The 21,203-nt window shown below is 43.5% G+C and overlaps 3 protein-coding genes across 4 annotated transcripts in view; 2 read left to right on the forward strand and 1 right to left on the reverse strand.

The window, feature by feature from the left end:
• Positions 1-8,301, reverse strand: part of LOC129842743 (zinc finger protein 501-like) — a 57,857-nt gene extending 49,556 nt beyond the window's left edge. Inside the window, exon 1 of the mRNA XM_055911373.1 lies at positions 7,635-8,301. Coding sequence (XP_055767348.1) covers positions 7,635-8,058 — 424 coding nt within the window. The 5' untranslated portion in view covers positions 8,059-8,301. The remainder of the gene's footprint in view (positions 1-7,634) is intronic.
• LOC129842748 (zinc finger protein 664-like) overlaps positions 1-21,203 on the forward strand; it is a 275,164-nt gene that overhangs the window by 250,114 nt on the left and 3,847 nt on the right. The gene's annotated exons all lie outside the window — the stretch shown is intronic.
• Positions 4,972-7,463, forward strand: LOC129842749 (uncharacterized). Its single transcript, XM_055911382.1, has 2 exons — positions 4,972-7,073; positions 7,307-7,463. Exon 1 carries the CDS (start codon positions 5,177-5,179, stop codon positions 6,401-6,403), a length of 1,227 nt encoding a protein of 408 aa, XP_055767357.1. The 5' UTR covers positions 4,972-5,176; the 3' UTR covers positions 6,404-7,073; positions 7,307-7,463.

The following is a 21,203-nucleotide window of genomic DNA, read 5'->3' on the forward strand; positions in this document are numbered from 1 at the left end:
TGAAGAACCAGATAAGACGTTGCTGGTGCAGTATAGTGCGATATCGCATTTCGCCACAAGAGGGCGCCATCAACATTTTATTATCGAAATTGATGATTTCTCTGGCTGAGACACTTCACAGATAAACGATATAACTTTTGTGTTACTTGTTTATTTGCAATTCTAATGTATATCTGATATAAGTAGGGTGAGTTTTACCTGTGTACTAGATATAGGTTCGATTTTGACGTGACGTTAAAGAAAGAAATATATATATGCATTTTTTTTGCTAGTTACATTTTTATTAGTGTGTTGATTTCCCATTGTTAAAATGGAAGGTGTTGGGAGAGGTAGGGGTTTCCTGTCATTTAATCTGTCACCATCTGTTGGTAGGGGTTCAGGCAAAATTCCAGTTGCTTCTACACCTATGCCTAAACTGGAGGGTTTTGGGAGTTTTGATGATAGTGTACCCATGGAAACGCCCAAGGATGTGTATGACAGAGTTTTGCCAAATACAGGGAGTGGGGAGGTCTCCATGGATTTCATAGCAGACATAGTACAGCAGATTGGTCATTCCATTGGGGAGAACATTGCCTCCTGTTTGGAGTCAAAGGCAATTGTTGGACATGTTGGGGACAATGTTATGGGGAATGCATGCAGCTCTAGGGGTTTGGATGTGTCCGGCCTGAACCTGGTATTGAAGTCTGATATCAGGGAACCGGTGTACTTTCGGGGGGATGGCTCTGAAAAGTGCACAGTGCATGAGTGGGAGGATATGGTCATGGTCTACATGCGTAAGAGGGATGTATCTGTGATGGACCAAGCTGTTGAGGTTATGGGTAGGCTTATGGGAAGGGCCCGCGATGTTGTTAAAGTGGGCATACGCAGCAATCCCTCCGTTGATTTATCTAAAGGCCCGAGTCCCATCTTTGACATACTGAAACAACATTTTAGTGACACTGCTTGTTCAAGCATGCCTCTCGCTGACTTTTATGCCACATTACCTCTGACTGATGAACAACCATTTGAATATTGGCTCAGACTGAACAGGGCTATGGAGGTTGCTGAAGATTGTCTAAAGAGACAGAAAAAAAGGGTTGAAGACCCATCTCGTGAGCTCACAGTCATGTTCATCAGACACTGCCCTAACGCTGAACTGTCCCTTATCTTTAAGTGCAAGCCATTACAGCAGTGGACTGCTGCAGATGTTCATGAGAGGCTGGATGAATACAGGAGGGAGCAGAGGTACTCTCACTTATCTAAGGTGACCCCAGCCATCACAACAATGAAGCAGGAAGTTGGTGCTGTCATGCCGATCACCATGCCTGCTGTGAGGCCCAACATGGAAGTACCCAATACGTTGCCTTACCCAGCCCAAACTATTCAGGGCTCAGCTGAGCCGATGGAACGTATCCTTGCAATGCTGGAGCGTGTGCTGGAGCAGAGACCACAACAGTCTGTCCATAGGTTCCAGAAAGGGAATAGGAGCAAAGTGAAGTCTAATGGGCCATGTAACGTGTGCGGGGATGCTGGACATGATACTTACTTTCACTGCAGGGCCAATCACCTCTGCTTTCTTTGTCATGTAGCTGGCCACGCACGCTCTCAGTGCCCCAAGGCCGCAGCTCTGAGCACAGCTGGTGGAGTCCCTACAGTAACCACTGGTCAGCTCCCGGAAAACTAGTAGGCCTGCATGTAGAAGGGGAGAGTGTTGGGCCTTTTGTAGAGTCCCCATCGGTGAGAGCTGTTGATTTGGAGTCTGTATATAAAAGTGTTTGTGACGAAATGGAGACTGAGAAGAGTATCATAATGCAGAACACACAGAGGCTTTCCGCACATGATGATTTATTTTATGCCAAGGTGTTAATAGGAGGAGAAGTGGAAGTGAGAGCTATGCTTGACAGTGGATCCATGGCTTGTACCTTGAGCTCTAGGGTCTTACTTGAACTGTTGCGTGCAGGAGTGTTGAAAAGTCCATCATTGAGTCCTACAGAGGTAGTCTTGGTTGGTTGTGGTGGGTTGAAGACGAGGCCTTTGGGAGTATGTGAGCTGGAGATGGAGGTGTACGGATGTAGAGTTGCCGTGCCTACACTGGTGGTTGAAGGCCAGAGTGATGACCTCATCTTGGGCAGCAATCTTCTAAAGCACTTGATTCGCCACCTGAAGACGGATGGAGATCTCTGGAAGAGGGTTTATACTCCTGTGTGTGACGGGGGTGAGGAGAGCAAGCTAATCAATATGATGGCTAATGTGGAGAGATGGAGAGACAGTGAAGTACCTGACAAAGTTGGAACTGTGAGACTAAAAGGGGCGGTGACTCTAGAGCCTATGCAGGAGCACTTAGTCTGGGGCAGACTACGAAACACTCAGAATCTATCAGCGGGCAGTGCTGTTCTCATTGAGCCCAGCAGTTCAAGGTCAACACCAAGGTCAATACTGGTAGGGAGGACAGTAGCTCTATTGCGGGGGGATGGGTGGCTCCCTGTTAGAGTGATAAACCCTTCTCAGAAGACAGTGACTTTGAGACGAAACGCCACTCTAGCCGATGTCTTTCCTTGCATGGCTCTAGAGGACTTTGACTGTTCGTGTGTGAATGATGATTCATCAGCAGCTTTGCAGCAGCAAGTGCAGAGAACGGCTGATATACTCACTGACTGCCAAGATGACTTGACACTGACTGATGACGGTTCCAGCCAACTTCACGATACTGACGGACCTGACAGTTCAAGCGAACCTGAGGTCTTACGTGACTTAGGTTTGACTGATATTGATGTCAACTCCTGTCAAGCGTCTCCTGCTGGTAAGAAGAAACTCATCCTGCTCATAGCTGAGTACCAGTCTATTTTTTCCAGGCACAAGTTGGATTGTGGAAAAGCTTCCGGATGTCTTCACCGCATTCAACTGAGTGATGAGAAACCCTTTCGGATGCCCTACCGACGCCTTTCACCAAATCATTATGAGAAACTCAAACAAGCATTGAATGAGATGGAAGAACGTGAAATCATAAGGAAGTCTAGTAGTGAGTTCGCCTCTCCCCTTGTCCTTGTATGGAAGAAGTCTGGAGACCTGAGACTCTGTACTGATTTTCGTTTGCTCAATGCTCGCACCATCAAAGACGCCCACCCACTCCCTCACCAGGCTGACGCACTGGCTGCTTTAGGTGGAAATGCCTTTTTCTCGACAATGGACCTTACCTCTGGCTACTACAATGTGGAAGTGCATGAGGATGACCGAAGATTCACAGCTTTTACGTCGCCATTTGGATTGTACGAATACAATCGTATGCCACAGGGGTTATGTAATAGTCCTGCAACCTTTATGAGGATGATGCTAAACATCTTTGGAGATCAGAACTTTCTTAGCCTGCTGTGTTACCTTGACGATGTCTTGGTCTATGCGCCCACTGAAGATCTGGCTTTACAGCGCCTGGAAATGGTTTTTGAGCGTCTCAAGGCTCACAACCTGAAGTTGGCGCCAAAAAAGTGTAACTTTCTGCAGAGGTCTGTGAAGTTTCTGGGGCATATCATTAGTGCGGATGGTGTAGCTACAGACCCTGAGAAGGTGAGGGCCATTACAGGAGTAACAGAAGCTGATCTAATGGAAGATGGCACTGACATTCCATCTCAGAAGAAATTGAGGTCATTCCTTGGGATGGTGGTGTATTATCAACAGTTCATTGAAGGTTGCTCGACCATTGCAAAGCCTCTCTTTGGATTGACTACTGGACACAAGGCTCCACGCTGGAAAAAGAAGCGACGCTCACCTGTCAGGAAGTTGACGGCTGCCGACTGGACAACAGAATGCAGACAGGCCTTATTCCAGCTAAAGCAAGCCTTACTGGACCAGGTTTTGTTGGCCCACCCCAACTTCGAAAAACCCTTTCTACTCTCGGTGGATGCGTCCAGCAATGGCTTAGGTGCTGTGCTGTCCCAGGTGCAGGAACAGGGAGCTACAGCGAGACCTATAGCCTTCGCGAGCAAGTCCCTCAGTTATGCGCAGTCGAGGTATCCTGCACACAGGCTCGAGTTCTTTGCCATGAAATGGGCTATCTGTGACAAGTTCCAGCACTGGCTACGGGGACAGCAGTTCACGGTATGGACAGATAATAATCCCTTGACATACATTCTGACCAAAGCAAAGCTTGATGCTTGTGAACAGAGATGGGTCGCCAAGCTGGCACCGTACGAGTTTGACATCAAGTACATCCCTGGAAAAATAAATGTTGTTGCAGATGCTTTGAGCAGAGAGCCCTTCGTACGACCCAGTGCACTCCATCGCCTGACAAGGGTCCCGTACGAGACCTTACTAGCTGAAGCCGACGCTGTGCGCACAGACAGAGTGCAAGATGTGTTTCGCTGGTCCAGCCACCCCTTTGACAAAGCCTCTGACTCCAACGAAGTGGTCATTAGCTGTCAGGCTACTGTTGACCCCCCATCTGGTGCTTTATCAAGACATGAAGTTGCAGCTGTTCTTCATTCACACAGGTGCTGGGGGGATGAAGTGGGCTCACATGCACTGCTGTTGCCACAGCTTCCACAGGCTGTTATGCCATCAGAGCAGACCGATGTCGATGTTCTGCCACACGACCTACTGATGAGTGAGCAGCGTGATGACAACGTGATCAGCAGAGTGATCTTCTTTGTGGAGAGGGGGAGAAGACCATCCCGGAGAGAGCGTTCCCATGAGACTGTTGAGGTTTTGTGTCTTCTCAGAAGTTGGGACAAGTTGACCATGAAGATGGGTGTACTGTATCGTGTTTCAAGGAATGTGGTTACAAAGAGGAAAACGTATCTGTATGTGGTTCCAGCCTCCATGAAAGCAATGGTGTTGAAGGGTGTCCATGATGAAGCTGGTCACCAGGGCCAACAGAGAACAGTCTACCTGACAAGACAGAGGTTCTTCTGGCATGGCCTGGAGAGGGAGGTAAAAGCATATGTGAAGTGCTGCAGGAGATGCGTCGTGAGCAAGACTCCTGAACCTGCTCTCAAGAGCTCCTCTTGAGAGCATAATAACAACTGAGCCTCTTGAACTAGTGTGCATAGACTTCTGGTCTGCAGAAGATTCTTCAAACAAGTCCTTGGATGTGCTCGTTGTTACTGACCACTTTACCAAATTGGCTCATGCCTTCTTGTGTCCGAACCAGTCTGCTAAGTCAGTAGCTCATCAGTTGTGGAACAACTATTTCTGTGTCTACGGGATGCCTCGCCGTATACATTCAGACCAGGGAGCCAACTTCGAGAGTGCTTTAATAGCCGAACTGTTGAGTGTTGCAGGTGTTCAGAAGTCTCACACCACGCCGTACCATCCGATGGGGAACGGGTCCTGCGAAAGGATGAATAGGACGTTGGGAAACATGATCCGGGCCCTGCCAACGAGAGCAAAGCACAGATGGCCTCAGGCGCTGAAGTCCCTCACGTTTGCGTACAATTGTACAATCCACGAGACCACAGGCTTTGCCCCTTTCCTGCTAATGTTTGGAAGGACGCCAAGACTGCCTGTTGACATAGTCTTTGGCTCTGTCATAGAGAACCCAGAAGTTGTCGACTATGACCAGTTTGTTCAGTCTTTGAGGAGAGATCTGAAAGAAGCCATGAATACAGCACAGGCATCTGCAGCGAAGCAGTTGAAGAGGCATGCTGACCTTTATGACAGAAGAGTCAGAGGAGCACCAGTGGAGATTGGTGATCGAGTGTTGCTGGCTAACAAGGGGGAGCGGGGAAAGCGGAAGCTCGCTGACCGTTGGGAGGATACTGTCTACCTTGTCACTGGGTTGAATGCTGACAGCCACACTTTTAAGATTCAGAACAGCTCCACTGGACGGGAGAAGACGGTACATCGCAACCTGATAATGCCAGTCAACTTCCTTCCTCTTCCCCATGCTGCCGTTGATGAGGGAACAGACATGTCTGGATTAACAGAGTCTGAGGGCATGAATGACAGCCTTATGGTCTCAGCTGCCATGGACACTGCAGTGGATGATGATGCTGAGTACAGAACGAGAGTGTGGGTGTCAGAATTGCCTTCTGAAGGAACAGGTGACACAAGCCTGGAGGGTGATGTGCGATCCTTGGATGCTCAGGATATTCCACCTTTGGATTCTGTGGAAGATATACTGCAGCTGGAAGGTCTGCCTCGGTCAGAGAGTCTTCAAGAATCTGACCGAGACCGTAACAGTGTAGTGAGTGAGCTAATTGACCAGTCTACTTACGATATCCGTACTGACCTACCAAACTCAGACCATTCCTTACCTGATCAGTTACAGACGGACTGTGTTGACAGTCCCATTATTGCAACAGTACACAACACTGTTACCCCTTATGCAGTTGAAGGTAGTCGGGGTCGTATTAGGTCAAGGGCAGGAAGACTATTTAAACCAGTGTCAAGACTGATTGAGATTATGAATCAGCAGACAGTTAGCTCTTGAAGGTTTAATATGTGAATAGAGGGTCAATGGTATTGGCATCTTTTATTTGTTTTGCTTTTACATCATTGTGACCATGATTAGAGGTTGCAAGATGGTAATGTGACGGATATGATCAACTCTCTTATGGTAGTTTATTTTATTACTTGGATGTTTTAAAGTCACTGAGTGTACTTAACATGTAACAGGCATGTTTACCTATGAGGGCTAAGGGGATTGATCAACCGCTTTTCACTCTAATTCTCAAGGAGAATAGTCTAATGACTGGAATATTTAGTGACTGATTTAAAGCAGGGTCTGCATCCTTGATATACACAGCTTTACCTTTTAGTTTCTCTATTAGGTAGTATAAAAATATATCAATTTTTTTTTTTCCTCTGAGTTATTCTGTACATATGTTGAGTGTCTCTGTATCTGGTATGTTTGCACAGTGCCGTTTTGTATTTTTTTTTATTATTTTTCTTTGCAAGTGGAATTCAGTAGGGGGGAGTGTAACAGGGTTTTATTGGTGATTCCCCTTGCCACTTTATTGTTAAGCCAATGGGTTTTTGGTTTTAGTTTTGTCTTGCCGTCACCTACTCAACATGGCATCTTATTGGCTGGTTTGCGTAGCTTGCTTACGAGGGAGGATGTTTCATTAGAATCGTCCCAGTGAACAAGCACCAAACCAGCGGTAAGTTGTTGGTTGCAAAGCACTGTACATCAAAAGTGATTTTTATACTCCCAAGTGATGATATAAGTGTACAATTTATATACATTTGTTTGTAAATGTTATTCGAACATCACACATAAGATGCAATGTTTTTTGGAGAATATTGGTTGTGCATTTTGGTTGTAAAGAATTCCCGCCAGTACTAGCTAGCAACTTACTGTGTCTGGTGGGGGGGGTTCATATATTTTGTACAGTGCGTGAGTGCAGAGTTGGATGGTGAGCCGTGCATTGCATGACGTGCAATTTTGTGCTGTTCCTACCAGGTACATTGTTAAAGAATAAATCTCCATGACTGGTGCTACATGTTGGAATTCGTGTCGAGGATTGATTGTACACAACGCAAGAAGAGTACTGTTACATAAGCTCATGAGGCATGTGTTATATTCTTCAAGAATCAATGGCTATAAATAAATAATTTAAAAGTCAAAATATGGATGTAGCAATTGTCGATTTCCCCTTTAACACCAAACATCAGTTCAACAACTGCAGAGTTTGTGCCTCTGTTTTTAAGACAGTACTTACCAGTGGTAATCACGGCCCGGTTTCTCAAAACCATCTTATGGCTAAGTTCATCTTTAGAACCACTGGATGCCTTAAATTGCGTTTGGGAAATCGGGCCCAGATATCCAGTTTCCTCCTCCTCTTCTTCCGATGAGACCGTAATCTCCCCATCCTCCGCTTTCACTTCAAAAACTGAATCCTCCTCATCTTTTACTGTAACACCCTCCTCCTCTTTCACTCTGAACGCCTCTTCTTTCACTGTAACGTCTTCCTCTTCTTTCACTGAAACGTCTTTATCTTCTTCTTTCAGGGTAACAACCTCACCCTCTACTTGTTTTTGTATTGTAACATCTTTCTCTTCCTCCTCCTCTTTGATGAGAGCTTCTTTCTCCGTCCAACAGACCGTCTCTTCTTCAGCAGGAAGAGAGTAATTTAGTGAACTCATGGTCGGAGATGTTAGCTAGCTAGGCTAATGCTAACTTAACCAGTCCGCTAGCTGAATAATAACAACAGCACCGTAAATATGAAATGAAATAGGATAACTAACTAACTAGACGACAGACGAGGGTTTAAAACACAGTGGATAATATACACTAAAGCGTCTAAAGAGCTTTATGGGTTCGGCTACTTTGTCTAGCAAGCTACCGAGGTGGCTGAATAACTGTTGCTGCTGCTGAAAGAAGCGTTCCGTCCACTAGATTATACGTCACACTAACAGCATTGCGTTCCGTCCACTAGATTATACGTCACCCTAACAGCATTGCGTTAAAATCGCACACCGCCATCTGCTGACTGGAGTGGGTAACGCTCAGTCTGAACCTCTGACTGCGATGGAGATGTGCGACTTTAAGACAATGACGCTAGTGTGACGTAAAATATATATTATAATGTTCAGACAAAAAGTTAGTGTAGGAAGCATGAGTTTTTACTCACCAGTGTAACAATACAGTGTGGCTAAAGACTTAGTAACTTACTTGTGTTCACGATCTGGTTCCCTATACGCACAACCAGTTTTGTTTTTGAATTATCACATATGTATTCATTTTTTATTTTTATTTATTTATTTCACCTTTATTTAACCAGGTAGGCAAGTTGAGAACACGTTCTCATTTACAATTGCGACCTGGCCAAGATAAAGCAAAGCAGTTCGACACATACAACAACACATAGTTACACATGGAGTAAAACAAACATACAGTCAATAATACAGTGAAAATAAGTCTATATACAATATGAGCAAGTGAGGTGAGATAAGGGAGGTGAAGGCAAACAAGATATATATATAAATAAATAAATAAAAATATATAAAAAGGCCATGGTGGCGAAGTAAATACAATATAGCAAGTAAAAAAAATAACACTGGAATGGTTGGTTTGTTATTTGTTATTTCGGGATTCTGGGTAATCCACAGCAGATTTATGGAGAATTGCTGTGGGTGAGTTCAAAATTGAATAGTCCCGGGATAGAAATATATAAAGTTGACATTACATCATAAAATCCACCTTTTAAATCATACATTAGCAATTTATGTTTTAGTAACTACTGTTGTTGGTTTGGCGTCAAATAAGCCTCTCTTTATATGTTATTTGCCAAATCTCAGTTTTCCATGTGGGTTTTATGCTAAGGTTCCCTCTTTCAAATTGGTAAATGCATCTTCTTTAGGAGTGCTATTTTTACCCTGGCGACTACTGATCGTTCATTCAGACTGTGTGTCTCATCAATGCAGGTCATTTATGACAAATGTATAAAGTATATGTTTTATAAACTCATGAACTTCAGACAGTTTATTAGCCCGGTTTTGTTAGTTTAGGTGTATTATACTTCCTCGCCTGTAGAGGGGGACATTGAGTCATTTTTCAGGTTAATTTGATATATTTTGATACTAAAATGGATGACAGTTTATTCTGATGTAGTGAATATGAGACACATGGAAACAATTGATTCATTTATAATAGTAAATTAGGAATTAGTAGGAATGGTTAAATCCACTATACAATCACAATGACTTTGATAGACATTTCAATAGTTTTTTTGTTAGTATATTATAGGGCAGATTTATGTAGAATTGCTGTGGGAGTGCTATTTATATCCCGTCACTACTGATCATTCATCCAGACTGTGTGTGTCCCATCATTGCAGCTTTGGAAATAAATGAACTATCCATCCATTGCTCCTTCCTGTTTTGACTCACTGACTTGAGAGACCAGGAAGGTCACACTAGCTCGATAGGTTGATATCTAGCTCAAGCTTCACCTCATGCTTTTCATTAACTGTGTGGTTGTGTTATCTAGTGGGAACCCGTTAGCACGGTGGGCTCTGGTGCCTTCTTGCCGTGGGCTCAAAATGACAGAGGAAATCAACCTGCTTGTTCCTTTTTGTATTGTCAACTTTTCGATGGGGATGTTATGTTTGATACCGGAGGTACGAGAACTTGAAAGCATTAAACTTCAAAGCAGTGTGCTGATGCCTGTATCACTTTATCAGCAGCACGTGATCAATGACGTCTGAAGATTCGTTTCATCGAACAACCACCTGATTGGTTTGGTTTGGTTCGACACTGCAGGCGACTGACTGATCTACAAATCACTATACATCATAAATAACTACTCATTATTATTTAAGCAGTGTGTTACTTTATAAGCATTGATCAATGACTTCTGAAGGTTAATTTTCTCCCATCATTCTGTTTGTCTCTGATCTTTTGATCTGCAAAGACGTATAGGTTTTGTTAGTTTGGTTCTAAATGGTCTCGGTGCTGGTTGGCTACGCTGGTTAGGCTAATAGCTACTTGGCTAAATAGCTAACGTTAGCTGGTTAGCTACGCTGGTTAGGCTAATAGCTAGTTGGCTAAATAGCTAACGTTAGCTGGTCAGCTACGCTGGTTAGGCTAATAGCTAGTTGGCTAAATAGCTAACGTTAGCTGGTTGGCTACGCTGGTTAGGCTAATAGCTAGTTGGCTAAATAGTTAACGTTAGCTGGTTGGCTACGCTAGTTAGGCTAATAGCTAGTTGGCTAAATAGCTAACGTTAGCTGGTTGGCTACGCTGGTTAGGCTAATAGCTAGTTGGCTAAATAGCTAACGTTAGCTGGCAGGCTTAGATAACTGCATATAGCTAATGTTAGCTTGCTGGCGTAGATAACTGCATATAGCTAATGTTAGCTGGCTGGCTAAGATAACTGCGTAAACTAACGTTAGCTGGCTGGCTAAGATAACTGCATATGGCTAACGTTAGCTGGTTAAGATAACTGCCTATAGCTAATGTTAGCTGGCTGGCGTAGATAACTGCATATAGCTAATGTTAGCTGGCTGGCTAAGATAACTGCGTAAAGCTAACGTTAGCTGGCTGGCTCGCTACTTAATGGGGAAACCGGTTGAAAGTTTCTGTCGGCTGAATGAGCGACACCAGTTGAGCATTCCTACAGCATTTCCCTCCAGAAGCCATGAGAAAGTTGTCCGGCTGCGGGGACTGTGCGGGGGGATTTATACTAACCTTACTATCTGTACTTACTGGTGGCACAGATGCTGTTTCATCCTTTCCTACACTGAAATTACCCTTGCCTAACGATTGCGTCTGAAGCTGGGCTTGCAGCAAAGCTATCCTCGCAGTAAGGCGATCGTTCTCCTGTATATTATGAGTACAGCGACTGCAATTAGAAGACATCATGTTAATGTTACTACTTAGCTTCGGCTGTTGAAGGTGCTGACGAACCATGTCCAGATAAAGCGTCCGGAGTGAAAAAGTTGAATGAGGGAAAAAAGTTGTGATGGAAAAACTACAAAAATAAAAGGTAATTAAAAAGAAAAAAAAAACGTAAAGTTGTCAGCTAGCAAATTAAGGTTGGCAACAAAACGCACAGCAACACATCTGCAAATTCAAGAGGAAGTGTTGTAATTTGTATGTTTATAAAATATCAAATGAAATATATGTCAATAGTGAAGAGGCGACTTCGGGATGCTGGCCTCCTAGGCAGAGTTCCTCTGTCCAGTGTCTGTTATTTTGCCCATCTTAATCTTTTCTCTTTATTGGCCAGTCTGAGATATGTCTTTTTCTTTGCATCTCTTCCTAGAATGCCATCATCCCGGAGTCGCCTCTTCAATGTTGACATTGAGACTGGTGTTTTGCGGGTACTATTTCATGAAGCTGCCAGTCATCCTGACATGATCCTCCAGCATGACAATGATACCAGCCCTACTGCCCGTTCTGTGCATGATTTCCTGCAAGACAAGATTGTTTGAATGTCAGTGTTCTGCCATGGCCAGCGAAGAGCCTGCATCTCAATCCCATTGAGCACAACTGGGACCTGTTGGATTGGAGGGTGAGGGCTAGGGCCATTCCCCCCAGAAATGTCTAGGAACTTGCAGGTGCCTTGGTGGAAGAGTGGGGTAACATCTCACAGCAAGAACTGGCAAATCTGGTGCAATCCATGAGGAGGAGATGCACTGCAGTACTTATTGCAGCTGGTGGCCACACCAGATACTGACTGTTACTTTTGATTTGGACCCCCTCTTTGTTCAGGGACATATTATTCCATTTCTGTTAGTCACATTTCTGTTAGTCACATGTCTGAGGATCTTGTTCAGTTTGTCTCAGTTGTTGAATCTTGTGTTCATACAAATATTTACACATGTTAAGTTTGCTGAAAATAAACGCAGTTGGCAGTGAGAGGACGTTTCTTTTTTTGCTGAGTTTATGTCCTATAATTTTGTTGGACAAGTTTGCTTACCACCAAAAGAAGACAACTTCCATTTCAAATAATAATCAACTACAATGCTTCTATTTCACATAATAATCAACTACAATGCTTCACCTTCTACAATATAAACATGGTGTCGACTGGCTGTCAACAATTAAAAACAAGAAAAAAACGTTTTTTCCCCCACAAGCTTCTAGAACTCTCATCTTCCTAAAACTCACTAGCTTCTAGAACTCTTGTCCCCTTAGAACGAGTCCAAACAAAACTCATCTCTAATACAGAAAAACGTGTCAAAATAAATTGTGATCCATGTAAATGCACTGGCTTAACGCAAAAGACAAATATTTTTGACTGCCAACCCTTGAGACAATCAGCAACCAAGTTGTCCTTACCATGGACATGTCTGATTTCAAGAGGAAACTCCTGCAATATCCGTAGTAACTTTCCACCTCACTGCAGAGCTTCTCTCTCTCTTCTCAGGGTTCACTTGATAGGCATGTTGTTGGATCGGTGCCCAGTCCCCAATGTCATGCTATACAACATTTGGGTTGGCACATCTGAGAATGATCCCTGATATTATAAAAGCAGGGCAACAATGTCAATATAATTGTACCCAAATATTGTCAGTTGGTTGCATAAATAATTATGATTACTAAATGTTACATGAATTGTAAATATGAAATATCAAATCCAAACGTACACCCCTTTGTTTATATGTATTGGCAATAATTAACTTAATGGTGAGGCATGGAATAATAAAACATGTATCTTTTGTCAGGCTGAATGTTTGAAATATGAGGTGATTTGAGTCATGCTTCTTCAGTAGTGGAATAAAGACAATTAGCACTTGAGCGTTGTCAAGAAATGCTGGAGTGATGTAGGATTGGTAATAAAAATTGATTATAGACCAATGTATTATACTGCGTCCATGTGTATAGGCTGCAAGTACGTTGAAATTAAGTTGTTTTAAAGTCATTGACAAAAACAACCGAAAACAACATTTTCAACTATCACATTTAACTACAACTGAACACATATTGGACGTTGGGCATAGCCAACGTTTTCAACGTCTTTTGAATTAATGAATTTTCTATTCAATGTCTTTACAATTACAATAACTGTCACAAGAATTTGTAGTTCCAAGGATATGAACTCAAAACTCACTACTACTCACTACTTTGACCAATTCCCCAGGGGTTGTAAGGCCCTGGTTAATAGAAGAATTTGACAAAGTCCCAGAATTTCTGCAAAATGTTAGTTCTTTATTCAGAGAGCTCTGAAAATCATACAAGCGCATAGCCTTTTATACCTCACATTTGGTCATATAAACGCCCCCACTCTTCTCAAACACCGTCAATGCTGTTTACAAGTCTTCTCCAACACATACATTACGTATCATATCCTGCAACATGTTATCTACTGCAAGCCTAACGGTTTCTCCCCTCCCTGGGTGGGGAGACCTCCTTCCTGTTATCAGTTACACAGTGGTCATAAGTTGTCTGTCACAAGCTGTTAACAGTTCCTCTTTTCCTTGAATGTCTCACTTTAATTGCTAAATAGTAAAATCTTAACTTGTCCTATACACACACATTAGAGAATTAGTCTATTAATTCAAAATCTTTACACAGTTATACATTTCAGGGTGTAATCCTTTAGTCATTACCGTAAACATATAAATTCAATTATCAATAACTAATATGCAGAAACAGTTTGTGATATATTGAAAGCCTAAACATAAAATATGCTAAATACACAAACATCTGCCACAATATTCACATTACTTGTATTTTTTTAAACAAGCTCCTTATAAACCAGAAATGCTGTTGTTTTGACAAATAGCAATAAATCACTGATATCAATTAGGGGGGAAATCAGGTAGTACGTGCTGTTGAAACTAACACAACTAAAAAAACACATGGAAATGGGAGATATCTTTAACCTCACTGGTTAGAGGACAACCTGCAGAAGACAGTCAGCTACATTTTGGAGTGATGCATTTAAATGTAGGGGACGCTAAACAAAGGAACACAACACTTATTTGTCATCACTCAACGATATCATGTTGAAATCAATTGTGCGACAGGAGGGAGATGAGGTTGCACGTCCTGTTAAAACTAACAGCTCAATAACTAACGCAGCATAAACCACACGGAATCTGGTAATAATGTGTACATCCCTGGTTAGAGGACAACTTGTAGAAAACAGCTAGCTACATTTTGATTCAAGTGTGTCACTAACGTGGTAAACAGCTAGGAACATAACTCTTTTTTTTGGTTGTCACTTTTTGTTAAATCACATAAATAGTACTCTTTCAATTCAGAGCCTGGATTTTCCCCCTGAGGCTAATATCCATATCATGTTGAAATCAATAGAACAGGGGACAAACATTTAGGGTTCTACATTGTGACATCATTAAAATACTCCTACTACAATGTTAAAACATTCTACATTGTGACATCATTTCATTATTTCATTGATATCATTAAACAACTGCTTCATGTATGTATTTTCTGATGTTTGATCAGATATCTTTTACCAGAGTATCTCTTACCACATTGATCACAGCTATGAGGTTTCTCTCCTGTGTGTATCCGCTGGTGTAGAGTCAGAGAGCCAGATGTAGTAAAACTCTTCCCACATTGATCACAGCTATAAGGTTTCTCTCCTGTGTGTATCCGCTGGTGTATAGTCAGATAGTCAGATCTAGTGAAACTCTTCCCACATTGATCACAGCTATAACATTTCTCTCCTGTGTGTATTCTCTGGTGTAAAGACAGATGGTCAGATCTAGTGAAACTCTTCCCACATTGATCACAGCTATAACATTTCTCTCCTGTGTGTATTCTCTGGTGTAAAGTCAGATGGTCAGATCTAGTAAAACTCTTCCCACATTGATCACAGCTATAACATTTCTCTCCTGTGTGTGTTCTCTGGTGTAGAGTCAGAGAGCTAGATCTAGTAAAACTCTTCCCACATTGATCACAGCTATAACATTTCTCTCCTGTGTGTGTTCTCTGGTGTAGAGTCAGAGAGCTAGATGTAGTAAATCTCTTCCCACATTGATCACAGCTAAAAGGTTTCTCTCCTGTGTGTGTTCTCTGGTGTACAGTCAGAGAGCAAAATGTAGTAAAACTCTTCCCACATTGATCACAGCTATAAGGTTTCTCTCCTGTGTGTGTTCTCTGGTGTCTAATACGATAGCTAGATGAAGAAAAACTCTTCCCACATTGATCACAGCTATACCGTTTCTCTCCTGTGTGTGTTCTCTGGTGTTCAGTCAGATGGCTAGATTTTCCAAAACTCTTCCCACATTGAGCACAGCCATATGGTTTGTCTCTTGTGTGTAATCTTTGATGTATTTTAAGTTTTAATGAAGAATTGAATCTTTTACCACAGTCAGAGCAGCAATGAGATTTCTCTGCTGTGGGTCTCTGCTGGTGTTTCTTGAGGAGTTCTGATCTGGAGAGACTCTTCTCTGCCTCGTCAGCATCATGAGGTTGTTGAGGCTCCCCAGACGATCCACGATGGTCACATCTCTCTCCTGTGCGAACAACAAGGTCAGACACACGGTTAAAGTCCCACAGCAAAAATCCACTGTTAATTTGAGGTAAAAGGTGATGCCCAGAGTATACAAATCAAATCAAATCAAATTTTATTAGTCACATACACATGGTTAGCAGATGTTAATGCGAGTGTAGCGAAATGCTTGTGCTTCTAGTTCCGACAATGCAGTAATAACCAACAAGTAATCTAACCTAACAATTCCACAACTACTACCTTACACACACACACAAGTGTAAAGGGATAAAGAATATGTACATAAAGATATATGAATGAGTGGTGGTACAGAACGGCATAGGCAAGATGCAGTAGATGGTATAGAGTACGGTATATACATATGAGATGAGTACTGTAGGGTATGTAACATAAAGTGGCATAGTTTAAAGTGGCTAGTGGTACATGTATTACATAAAGATGGCAAGATGCAGTAGATGATATAGAGTACAGTATATACATATACATATGAGATGAGTAATGTAGGGTATGTAAACATTATAATTAAGTGGCATTGTTTAAAGTGGCTAGTGGTACATTTTTACATAATTCCATCAATTCCCATATTAAAGTGGCTGGAGTTGAGTCAGTATGTTGGCAGCGGCCGCTAAATGTTAGTGGTGGCTGTTTAACAGTCTGATGGCCTTGAGATAGAAGCTGTTTTTCAGTCTCTCGGTCCCTGCTTTGATGCACCTGTACTGACCTCGCCTTCTGGATGGTAGCGGGGTGAACAGGCAGTGGCTTGGGTGGTTGTTGTCCTTGATGATCTTTATGGCCTTCCTGTGACATCGGGTGGTGTAGGTGTCCTGGAGGGCAGGTAGTTTGCCCCCGGTGATACGTTGTGCAGACCTCACTACCCTCTGGAGAGCCTTACGGTTGTGGGCGGAGCAGTTGCCGTACCAGGCGGTGATACAGCCCGACAGGATGCTCTCGATTGTGCATCTGTAGAAGTTTGTGAGTGCTTTTGGTGACAAGCCGAATTTCTTCAGCCTCCTGAGGTTGAAGAGGCGCTGCTGCGCCTTCTTCACAACGCTGTCTGTGTGGGTGGACCAATTCAGTTTGTCCGTGATGTGTACACCGAGGAACTTAAAACTTTCCACCTTCTCCACTACTGTCCCGTCGATGTGGATAGGGGGGTGCTCCCTCTGCTGTTTCCTGAAGTCCACAATTATCTCCTTTGTTTTGTTGACATTGAGTGTGAGGTTATTATCCTGACACCACACTCCGAGGGCCCTCACCTCCTCCCTGTAGGCCGTCTCGTCGTTGTTGGTAATCAAGCCTACCACTGTAGTGTCATCCGCAAACTTGATGATTGAGTTGGAGGCGTGCATGGCCACGCAGTCGTGGGTGAACAGGGAGTACAGGAGAGGGCTCAGAACGCACCCTTGTGGGGCCCCAGTGTTGAGGATCAGCGGGGTGGAGATGTTGTTACCTACCCTCACCACCTGGGGGCGGCCCGTCAGGAAGTCCAGGACCCAGTTGCACAGGGCGGGGTCGAGACCCAGGGTCTCGAGCTTGATGACGAGTTTGGAGGGTACTATGGTGTTAAATGCTGAGCTGTAGTCGATGAACAGCATTCTCACATAGGTATTCCTCTTATCCAGATGGGTTAGGGCAGTGTGCAGTGTGGTTGCGATTGCGTCGTCTGTGGACCTATTGGGTCGGTAAGCAAATTGGATTGGGTCTAGGGTGTCCGGTAGGGTGGAGGTGATATGGTCCTTGACTAGTCTCTCAAAGCACTTCATGATGACGGAAGTGAGTGCTACGGGGCGGTAGTCGTTTAGCTCAGTTACCTTAGCTTTCTTGGGAACAGGAACAATGGTGGCCCTCTTGAAGCATGTGGGAACAGCAGACTGGGATAAGGTTTGATTGAATATGTCCGTAAATACACCAGCCAGCTGGTCTGCGCATGCTCTGAGGACGCGGCTGGGAATGCCGTCTGGGCCTGCAGCCTTGCGAGGGTTAACACGGTTAAATGTTTTACCCACCTCGGCTGCAGTGAAGGAGAGCCCGCAGGTTTTGGTACCGGGCCGTGTCAGTGGCACTGTATTGTCCTCAAAGCGAGCAAAAAACATATTTAGCCTGTCTGGGAGCAAGACATCCTGGTCCGCGACGGGGCTGGTTTTCTTTTTGTAATCCGTGATTGACTGTAGACCCTGCCACATACCTCTTGTGTCTGAGCTGTTGAATTGCGACTCTACTTTGTCTCTATACTGGGACTTAGCTTGTTTGATTGCCTTGCGGAGAGAATAGCTACACTGTTTGTATTCGGTCATGTTTCCGGTCACCTTGCCCTGTTAAAAGCAGTTGTTCGCGCTTTCAGTTTCACGCGAATGCTGCCGTCAATCCACGGTTTCTGGTTTGGGAATGTTTTAATCGTTGCTGTGGGTACGACATCGTCAATGCACTTCCTAATGAACTCGCTCACCGAATCAGCATATTCGTCAATGTTGTTGTTGGACGCAATGCGGAACATATTCCAATCCGCGTGATCGAAGCAGTCTTGAAGCGTGGAATCAGATTGGTCGGACCAGTGTTGAACAGACCTGAGCGCGGGAGCTTGTTGTTTTAGCTTCTGTTTGTAGGCTGGAAGCAACAAAATGGAGTCGTGGTCAGCTTTTCCGAAAGGGGGGCGGGGGAGGGCCTTATATGCGTCGCTGGAAGTTAGTGTAACAATGATCCAGGGTTTTACCAGCCCTGGTAGCACAATCGATATGCTGATAGAATTTAGGGAGTTTTGTTTTCAGATTAGCCTTGTTAAAATCCCCAGCTACGATGAATGCAGCCTCAGGGTGTGTGGTTTCCAGTTTACAAAGAGATAAAGTTCGTTCAGGGCCATCGATGTGTCTGCTTGGGGGGGAATATATACGGCTGTGATTATAATCGAAGAGAATTCCCTTGGTAGATAATGCGGTCGACATTTGATTGTGAGGAATTCTAGATCCGGTGAACAGAATGACTTGAGTTCCTGTATGTTGTTATGATCACACCACGTCTCGTTGATCATAAGGCATACACTCCCGCCCCTCTTCTTACCAGAAAGATGTTTGTTTCTGTCGGCGCGATGCGTGAAGAAACCAGCTGGCTGCACCGACTCCGTTATCGTCTCTTGAGTTAGCCATGTTTCCGTGAAGCAGAGAACGTTACAATCCCTGATGTCTCTCTGGAATGTAACCCTTGCTCGGATTTCATCAACCTTATTGTCAAGAGACTGGACATTGGCGAGTAGTATGCTAGGGAGTGGAGCGCGATGTGCCCGTCTCCGAAGCCTGACCAGGAGACCGCTACGTTTGCCCCTTTTACGGCGTCGCATAGGGTCGCCGGCTGGGATCAGATCCATTGTATTGGGTGGAAGGCAAAACACTGGATCCGTTTCGGGAAAGTCATATTCCTGGTTGGAACGATGGTGAGTTGACGTTGCTCTTATATTCAGTAATTCCTCCCGACTGTATGTAATGAAACCTAAGATTACCTGGGGTACCAATGTAAGGAATAACACATAAAAAAACAAAATACTGCATATTTTCCAAGGAACGCGAAGCGAGGCGGCCATCTTGGTCGGCGCCGGAAGTCAATGAAGGAAGTTCTTCCGGCGCCTACATTTGCGCGCAGGACAGGTAGACTAGTCCTACTTCTCTATGTGTAACTAGGTAGACTAGTCCTACCTCTATATGTGTAACCAGGTAGACTAGTCCTACTTCTATATGTGTAACCAGGTAGACTAGTCCTACTTCTATATGTGTAACCAGGTAGACTAGTCCTACTTCTATATGTGTAGCCAGGTAGACTAGTCCTACTTCTATATGTGTAACCAGGTAGACTAGTCCTACTACTATATGAGTAATCAGGTAGACTAGTCCTACTTCTATATGTGTAACCAGGTAGACTAGTCCTGCTTCTATATGTGTAACCAGGTAGACTAGTCCTACTTCTATATGTGTAATCAGGTAGACTAGTCCTACTTCTATATGTGTTGTTGGGTAGACTAGTCCTACTTCTATATGTGTAACCAGGTAGACTAGTCCTACTTCTATATGTGTAACCAGGTAGACTAGTCCTACTTCTATATGTGTAACCAGGTAGACTAGTCCTACTTCTATATGTGTAACCAGGTAGACTAGTCCTACTTCTATATGTGTAACAAGGTAGACTAGTCCTTCTATATGTGTAACCAGGTAGACTAGTCCTACTTCTATATGTGTAACCAGGTAGACTAGTCCTACTACTATATGGGTAATCAGGTGTGCATCCTTACTCAACATTGACAGGAGTGTTTCAAACAAAAGACAATGAATAAATTTACAAAACTGACGCATCTTGCAGGGTCAGGTCTGGGTGGTCTGCCAGGGGCCGTTTCATTTAGTATCTGTTTTGGTCGGCATGGGGAATGATTGTATTTCCCCATAGTATGTTGTACCGAAATCAACTGAAAGGGAGTGTACCTTTATGACTATAATTACTGTTCCCTGAAGGAGGGAAACGAGGTACAACACCTGTTTGTCCCCGCCCCTTCCTGGGTCGGTGAAGAGCGGTATTAAATTGAATATGACCTAAGGCTCGTATTTCTGTGTTTATTATAATTAAGTCTATGATTTGATATTTGATAGAGCAGTCTGACTGAGCGGTGGTAGGCAGCAGCAGGCTCGTAAGCATTCATTCAAACAGCACTTTCATGCGTTTGCCAGCAGCTCTTCGCAATTCTTGAAGCACAGTTCTGTTCATGACTTCAAGCCTATCAACTCCCAAGATTAGGCTGGCAATACTATAGTGCCTATGAGAACATTCGGGGTGGCAGGGTAGCCTAGTGGTTCGAGCGTTGGACGAGTAACCGAAAGGTTGCAAGTTCAAATCCCCAAGCTGATAAGGTACAAATCTGTCGTTTTACCCCTGAACAGGCAGTTAACCCACTGTTCCTAGGCTGTCATTGAAAATACGAATTTGTTCTTAACTGACTTGCCTAGTAAAATAAAGATACAAAAATATATTAAATAAAAATGTTAATTAAATACAAATGGTATTGAGAGAAATAGTTATATGTTAAAAGCTTTTTTTTTTACGTAAGTGTTTTTTTAAAGTGTTGTTGTTAGGTTAGTTAGTTATGGGTCCTACAGTAGGTCTATCTTGTTGTTAGGTGAAGTTATGGGTCCTACAGTAGGTCTATGTTGTTGTTAGGTGAAGTTATGGGTCCTACAGTAGGTCTATGTTGTTGTTAGGGGAAGTTATGGGTCCTACAGTAGGTCTATGTTATTGTTATGGGTCCTACAGTAGGTCTATGCTGTTGTTAGGTGAAGTTATGGGTCCTACAGTAGGTCTATGTTATTGTTATGGGTCCTACAGTAGG

Source organism: Salvelinus fontinalis, unplaced genomic scaffold (assembly GCF_029448725.1).
Source record: "Salvelinus fontinalis isolate EN_2023a unplaced genomic scaffold, ASM2944872v1 scaffold_0064, whole genome shotgun sequence".
Lineage (NCBI taxonomy): Eukaryota > Metazoa > Chordata > Actinopteri > Salmoniformes > Salmonidae > Salvelinus > Salvelinus fontinalis.

Coding starts and splice junctions, on each gene's coding strand:
- LOC129842749 (XM_055911382.1), top strand. CDS start 5,177: ATGCCTCGCCGTATACATTCAGACCAGGGAGCCAACTTCGAGAGTGCT.